Source organism: Chiloscyllium punctatum, chromosome 45 (genome assembly GCF_047496795.1).
Source record: "Chiloscyllium punctatum isolate Juve2018m chromosome 45, sChiPun1.3, whole genome shotgun sequence".
NCBI lineage: Eukaryota > Metazoa > Chordata > Chondrichthyes > Orectolobiformes > Hemiscylliidae > Chiloscyllium > Chiloscyllium punctatum.
Window position 1 is genome coordinate 18,472,484 of NC_092783.1, and position 7,934 is coordinate 18,480,417.

General features: G+C 50.7%; 1 protein-coding gene across 1 annotated transcript in view; it reads right to left on the minus strand.

The window, feature by feature from the left end:
* The window catches only part of bcas2 (BCAS2 pre-mRNA processing factor), a 43,647-nt gene extending 35,951 nt beyond the window's left edge, over window positions 1-7,696 (minus strand). The window contains exon 1 of the mRNA XM_072563378.1: window positions 7,560-7,696. Coding sequence (XP_072419479.1) covers window positions 7,560-7,652 — 93 coding nt within the window. The 5' untranslated portion in view covers window positions 7,653-7,696. The remainder of the gene's footprint in view (window positions 1-7,559) is intronic.
* Between the last annotated feature and the right edge of the window lie 238 nt (window positions 7,697-7,934).

Consider the following 7,934-nt stretch of genomic DNA (forward strand, 5'->3'; position numbering starts at 1 on the left):
ATACCAACCTTTTGTAGAGCATAAACCTCTGCCACTCGTACCAAACTCAAAGTCTGGAAAGTTGAAAACTAAAGAGAAATGCGGTTCAATTTGGGTTTAGATTATGTAGAATGTTTAGTGTAATTAGTTTTAATCAGACAGTACATTTAGGATTCTGAGTATATTATATTTGCAAGTTAAATGAATTGTGCTTAACTATTCTATATTGGAAATTTTTATCCTTGGAATTTTGCATTGTTTCCTTTGTAGTTGATATGCATTACATTTCTTATAATAGAAGAAAGTGAGGACTGCAGATCAGAGTTGAGAGTGTGGTGCTGGAAAAGCGCAGCAGGTCAGGCAGCATCCAAGGAGCAGGAGAATCGACGTTTCAGGCATGAGCCCTTCTTCAGCAATGAGGAGGGTGTGCCAAGCAGGCTAAGATAAAAGGTAGGGAGGAGGGACTTGGGGGAGGGGTGTTGGAAATGCGATAGGTGGAAGGAGGTTAAGGTGAGGGTGATAGGCCGCAGTGGGGGTGGGGGAGGAGAGATCAGGAAGAGGATTGCAGGTTAGGAAGGTGGTGCTGAGTTCGAAGGTTGGGACTGAGACAAGGTGGGGGGAGGGGAAATGAGGAAACTGGAGAAATCTGTAGCCTCCTCTATATTGGGGAGACAGGCCGCCTACTTGCGGAATGTTTCAGAGAACACCTCTGGGACACCCAGACCAACCAACCCAACCACCCCGTGGCTCGACACTTCAACTCCCCCTCCCACTCCACCAAGGACATGCAGGTCCTTGGACTCCTCCATCGCCAGACCATAGCAACACGAGGGCTGGAGGAACAGCGCCTCATCTTCCGCCTAGGAACCCTCCAACCACAAGGGATAAACTCAGATTTCTCCAGTTTCCTCATTCCCCTCCCCCCACCTTGTCTCAGCCCCAACCCTCGAACTCAGCACCACGTTCCTAACCTGTAATCCTCTTCCTGACCTCTCCGCCCCCACCCCCAATGCGGCCTATCACCCTCACCTTAACCTCCTTCCACCTATCGCATTTCCAACGCCCCTCCCCCAAGTCCCTCCTCCCTACCTTTTATCTTAGTCTGCTTGGCACACTTTCCTCATTCCTGAAGAAGGGCTTATGCCCGAAACGTCGATTCTCCTGCTCCTTGGATGCTGCCTGACCTCCTGCGCTTTTCTAGCAACACATTTTCAGCTCATTTCTTATAATAGACCTGAATGCATTGGAGTTAGATTGAATTCATCTTAAAAAGAACTAGCCACAATGAAATCAGAAAGAGATCCCTTAACTGCAAAGCGTTAATATATGTGAGAGATGAGGAGTGGATCAACTAAAGGATTTTTTTAAAAAATGCATAGATGAAGCTATACTTAAATGGCATCACTTACAATTTTATTGAAGTTTTAATGATTTTGCATCCACCATCTTGCTTTTTTAATCTGAGCACTGTATACATGAAAACAATGTTGCAAAAACTGACAAATTAAAGAAATTGTGAATGTTGAGAACATTGCTATAGCTATTACCATCAAAACTGTGTCATCCACAGGTGTTTAAACAGTAAACTTACTGATTTCATCCTTGCAGCGCAGAAAACTTAGTCCTATTTGCACTTAACGTCCTTATTAGCTGGCTTCATATCAATTTTGTAGGCTTTGAGGTTTGGTCATACTTTTTCCTTATGCTACTGTTTCTTGCTGACTAAATTTTCCATTAACCTACTTACAGCCTTGAGCATTTTCCTGAGTCTCTGCTTTCCATGCCACCTGACTGCTATTGGTACTGAACTTTGATACTGTTTTATACAGATGTGTTAGTTATACAAGTGGAAAACAAACTCCAGCACAAGTCCCAACAAGATACCAATTCCACATCATACAAACCTAAAAAAACAGTTTTGTACAGTCAGTCCTTCTAGAAGTCGATGGTTGCATTCTTGTGCAACACATTATAGAAAATCAAGCTTAGGGCCAACACATGTTTTAAAAGTTTGCGCTATAAAAACAGCGTCACCAATTCGTCAAGCACGTTACAGCAAATTCACTTTGACGAAATGCATGTTACAGAATGACCTGTACTCTGCTTCATGATAAACAGAAAGAAAATTAAGATGTTTTGATCAGTTTATGCAAAGTCTGGATTTTTGAGAAAGGACAGACTGTGACACTGAATGGATTCCAGTTTTCAATATAGCAAAAGACAAATTATAGTTGAAGACCAAAAGGAACGACACAATTTCTGCATAGCAAGGCTGCAGGGAGAAGGAAGCATGTGCAGGCAGAACACTTGAAGTTAAAGTGCTACACTTGACATAAACGGATCAATGATGACCAACAGAAGGTGAAAAAGACAGAAATACAATATTAGCAAGCATTGGAATGTTGGCAAGTAGAAGTAAAGATATCACCGTTTGCCAAGCTTTGTTTATTGAATAAGGGTCACTATGTAAACAAGAACAGCATTCAAGTCTTGGACGTTTTCGAAAGTAAAAAAGTTAGCGAACTGAAAACACTCGATAAATAAAGAGGAAGAAAAACAAAGCTTTTAGGAGACAGATTTTAAAAGAGATGAAGTTAAATTTAAGTCAAGGCAATGCCAAGGCCAGTGATATCATCTGCTGAAAAAAGCCAAAAAGCTAGAAATATGAAAGCTAAAAGATAGCACAACAAATGATTTACTTGTGACAAAGAAATTCAATTTACATAAATGAAAGACAAAACTCTTAACACTCCAAAGCAAGAGACAACTATTTATTAGATGACATAAGGCTAGTAGTGAGAAAGTAGCATAGCTTGAAAATCAGGAAGCAGAATCAGTATGGGTAGAGATTGAGAATAGTAAATGTCAGATGTTAGGTAAATCCTCCTGCTTAATTTAAAACCAGCAACACAGAAAAGATTTATCCTTGTGCAGTAATCTGCAAAAATTCGAATGGCCAAGAACTATGTGAAGTAAAAATTAATAACTTTATTTCTTAAAATATAACTGAGAATAATAAACTAATAACTATTTACAACTTCTTTCTCTAACATATCTTTTACCTTCCTTTCAATAATACTTTTCTGATAAAACTCTCAATTAAGAGTTACAGAAAAATCCAAATTTTAAAACCAGCCAGCTGTCAAATCTATTTATTTTCTTTGGTAGACTGGCTCTCCAGGTCAGCGTTGAGGCTTTTCTCTGTGCAAATTCCTTTTCTAGACAGGTACCTCGCAGATAGTTCTGACTAGCAGTCTACAGCTGGTGGCAGTTCTCCTCCCAGCTGTTCAATTTTCCCCGGTCTTATACCCCAAAGGATTGGATTGGGTCATTGGTTTTTAAGATTGTCAATGTACTCAATTCAAACTTGATTGGAATTTGGTATTTTTCAGGGTATAATTGAAACTGATTAGCCTAATTCGAATCTATTTTGTCATTTCCAGGTAAACAACTACCCCACATGTTACATGGTGTCTTATTGAGAACACTTGGTGCTGTCACTGATAGCTTTTCCTCTCTTAAAAGGTAATAGTAGACCCACATCTTCATAACACAAAAAAATCTGTAGCAGTAGATTATTGGCTCCCCAACAATAGTTATATATATTTTTTCAAATCAACCTGTTCAGACATGTTATTACACACCTCTGGTGCAGATGAGACCGAACCTGGGCTTCTTGATCCAATGGTATGGACACTACCACTGCACCACAAGAGGTCTCCCCAAAACTAGAGTCCATTGCTGTGTCATTGCTTATCTGCAATGCTGTCACTTGGGTACAAAGTAGGACAAAGAATTAAACAATGAATTATTGGAAACTGCAGCAAAAGCAACATAATAATTGTGGGGTATATACCAGACTAACCAAATTGGCAAAAGTGGTTGGGAAGATGATTTTGTTTCAGGAAGCGAACATGAAAACATTCTACAATGTCTCTAATATTATTCCACAGTGTAAAGATAGTCAGAAATAGCATTGTGCAACAGAATCTCTACTGGCACCCCCAAAATGTGCATGTATAGTACCTCTGCTAGTACCGTCAACACCATTTATGTTTACAATGCATTTGATAAAGTACGTGCAGAATCTTCTACAGTACATGTGGAATGTGAACCTTTCCGGGTGTCAGGAGACACAGTCTTTGTTTCATAGAATAGAATCCCTACAGTATGGAAACAGGCTATTTAGCCGAACAAGTCCACACCAACCCTCCGAACAGTACCCCACCCAGACCCATCCCCCTACCCTATTACTTTATATTTCCCTGACTAATGCAGCTAACCTGCACATCACGGAATACTTTCAGCAATTTCGTATGGCCAATTCATCTAGCTTGTACATGTTTGAACTGCGAGAGGAAACCAGAGCACCCAGAGGAAACCCACACAGGCATGGGGAGAATGTGCAAACTCCACACAGACAGTTGCCCAAGGCTGGAATCGAATCCAAGTCCCTGGCGCTGTGAGGCAGCAGTGCTAACCACTGGACCACCATGCCACCCATGAATGAGGTAAGGTTAATTCATAAACTCATAGCAAAAGACAGCAAAGGTTACCTTAGAGTACAATGGGACCTTGATCAGGTAGACCAATGGGCAGAGTAGTGGCAAATAGAGTAGAATTTAGATAAATGTGAGGTCCTGCATTTTCTAAAGGCAATTTAGGGCAGGACCTATAAAGAGACCTAGGAGTGCAGGTTCATAGATTCTTGAAGGCGGAGTTCCAGGTAGACAGGAGAGTGAAAGCAGCATTTGGTATGCCTGCCTTTATTGGTCAGTGCATTGAGTATAGCAGTTGGGAGGTCATTGACCACAACATCTCTCAACTCTGCCACAGCAACCTCTGCAAGACATGTCAGATCATTGACATGGATGCTACCATCACACTTGGGAACACCAAGCACCATGAATACTGCAAATATTTATGTGACTCAGCCAATGTTGTCTACCTCATACACTGCAGGCAAGGATGCCCCAGAATCTAGATTAATGCCCCATATTGGTGAGATCATGCAGACACTATGGCAACGGATGAGTGGACACCGCACAACAACTGCCAGACAAGAATGTTGCCTTCCAGTCAGGGAACACTTCAGTGGTCGTTGGACATTCAGGTAAGCAGCCCTTGATGTATATAACAATGCAGAATTGCCAAGCAGAAATTGATAGCCAAGTTCCTTACCCATGATGGTGGCCTCACCAGTGATCTTGGTTTCATGCAGCACTACATATCACTCCACCACATTGTTCAGTATTTGTAAAGTCTCCCTTACTGTCCTGTCCTGACACTATCATCTTAACAACTTATTATAAGGTCTCTTACCTTAGTTTATACAATTTTGGATTATTCGTTACCTTGATTAGACCCTCAGCATGCAGCTCTTGTACCTATCATATTATTCAAGTTGTTTGGTTTGTCTCCAGCACCACATTTTTTATAGTTATCTACCTGCTTGAATTAAATGGATTATAGGTCATTCCTTCTTTGGGACGGACATGGGTAGTGGGACATGGCAGGGGGGCAGGGGACGTGGTGGTGTGGGGGGGACTTGGTGGTGTGGGGGGGGGGGGGAACATACTGGTGTGGGGGGAGGGGACATGGTGGAGGGAGACGTGGTGTGGGGGGGAGGGGAGGGGACGTGGTGTGGAGGGGGGGGGAGGGGACGTGGTGTGGAGGGGGGGGGAGGGGACGTGGTGTGGAGGGGGGGGGAGGGGACGTGGTGTGGAGGCGGGGGGGAGGGGACGTGGTGTGGAGGCGGGGGGGAGGGGACGTGGTGTGGAGGGGGGGGGAGGGGACGTGGTGTGGAGGGGGGGGGGAGGGGACGTGGTGTGGAGGGGGGGGGGAGGGGACGTGGTGTGGAGGGGGGGGGGAGGGGACGTGGTGTGGAGGGGGGGGGGAGGGGACGTGGTGTGGAGGGGGGGGGGAGGGGACGTGGTGTGGAGGGGGGGGGGAGGGGACGTGGTGTGGAGGGGGGGGGAGGGGACGTGGTGTGGAGGGGGGGGGGGGAGGGGACGTGGTGTGGAGGGGGGGAGGGGACGTGGTGTGGAGGGGGGGGAGGGGACGTGGTGTGGAGGGGGGGGAGGGGACTTGGTGTGGAGGGGGGGAGGGGGCGTGGTGTGGAGGGGGGGGAGGGGACGTGGTGTGGAGGGGGGGAGGGGACGTGGTGTGGAGGGGGGGGAGGGGACGTGGTGTGGAGGGGGGGGAGGGGACGTGGTGTGGAGGGGGGGGGAGGGGACGTGGTGTGGAGGGGGGGGAGGGGACGTGGTGTGGAGGGGGGGGAGGGGACGTGGTGTGGAGGGGGGGGAGGGGACGTGGTGTGGAGGGGGGGGAGGGGACGTGGTGTGGAGGGGGGGGAGGGGACGTGGTGTGGAGGGGGGGGGAGGGGACGTGGTGTGGAGGGGGGGGAGGGGACGTGGTGTGGAGGGGGGGGAGGGGACGTGGTGTGGAGGGGGGGGAGGGGACGTGGTGTGGAGGGGGGGGAGGGGACGTGGTGTGGAGGGGGGGGAGGGGACGTGGTGTGGAGGGGGGGGAGGGGACGTGGTGTGGAGGGGGGGGAGGGGACGTGGTGTGGAGGGGGGGGAGGGGACGTGGTGTGGAGGGGGGGGAGGGGACGTGGTGTGGAGGGGGGGAGGGGACGTGGTGTGGAGGGGGGGGAGGGGACGTGGTGTGGAGGGGGGGGGAGGGGACGTGGTGTGGAGGGGGGGGGAGGGGACGTGGTGTGGAGGGGGGGGGGAGGGGACGTGGTGTGGAGGGGGGGGGAGGGGACGTGGTGTGGAGGGGGGGGGAGGGGACGTGGTGTGGAGGGGGGGGAGGGGACGTGGTGTGGAGGGGGGGGAGGGGACGTGGTGTGGAGGGGGGGAGGGGACGTGGTGTGGAGGGGGGGGAGGGGACGTGGTGTGGAGGGGGGGGGAGGGGACGTGGTGTGGGGGGGGGGGAGAGGGGACGTGGTGTGGGGGGGGGGGAGGGGGGACGTGGTGGGGGGGGGGGAGGGGGGACGTGGTGTGGGGGGGGGAGGGGGGACGTGGTGTGGGGGGGGGGGAGGGGGGACGTGGTGTGGGGGGGGAGGGGGGACGTGGTGTGGGGGGGGGGGGAGGGGGGACGTGGTGTGGAGGGGGGGGGAGGGGACGTGGTGTGGAGGGGGGGGGAGGGGACGTGGTGTGGAGGGGGGGGAGGGGACGTGGTGTGGAGGGGGGGGAGGGGACGTGGTGTGGAGGGGGGGGGAGGGGACGTGGTGTGGAGGGGGGGGAGGGGACGTGGTGTGGAGGGGGGGGGAGGGGACGTGGTGTGGAGGGGGGGAGGGGGGACGTGGTGTGGGGGGGGAGGGGGGACGTGGTGTGGGGGGGGGAGGGGGGAGACGTGGTGTGGGGGGTATGTGGTGGTGGGGGGGGATGTGATGGGGGGGTTGGGGGGGGGGGGGGGGGGGGGAGTGATGGAGGGATCCCGTGCTCATTAACAGCTGATGGTGGAGAATACAGCCCTGAGGCCCACAAAGGCCCACTTCATCGCCGCTGTCGACCAGAGCTACCACAATTCCTCGCTGATCACAGGTATTTCCCCACCGCCCCGCCCCAGGCACTCACCGCCTCTCGGACACCCGGCGCATCGTAACCCTGATCGAAATAAGGCAACGCATCCACCACCACATCCCCAGCCACCGCCAGCGGGCCCGCCATCTTGAGCGTCCTCGGCTCAACGCGCCTGCGCGCTCAGTCCTGTCATCCAACGGCCGCCTGACTGACTGCGCCTGCGCGCCGCAACCGGCCGCCCTATCGGAGCATGCGCACGATCTACGAACTGTTGTTGCCACTTCGAGCAGTGAGGCACGTGATGACAGGCTGTTGTTTGGAGTTTGTCCTCAGGTCAATCTTGTATGGCCAGCCTTTGCAGCAGCTCCCTCAGTATAAACGTGAAAACAAAAAATCAAAAGTTAATCCTACCTATTTATGAGATACATT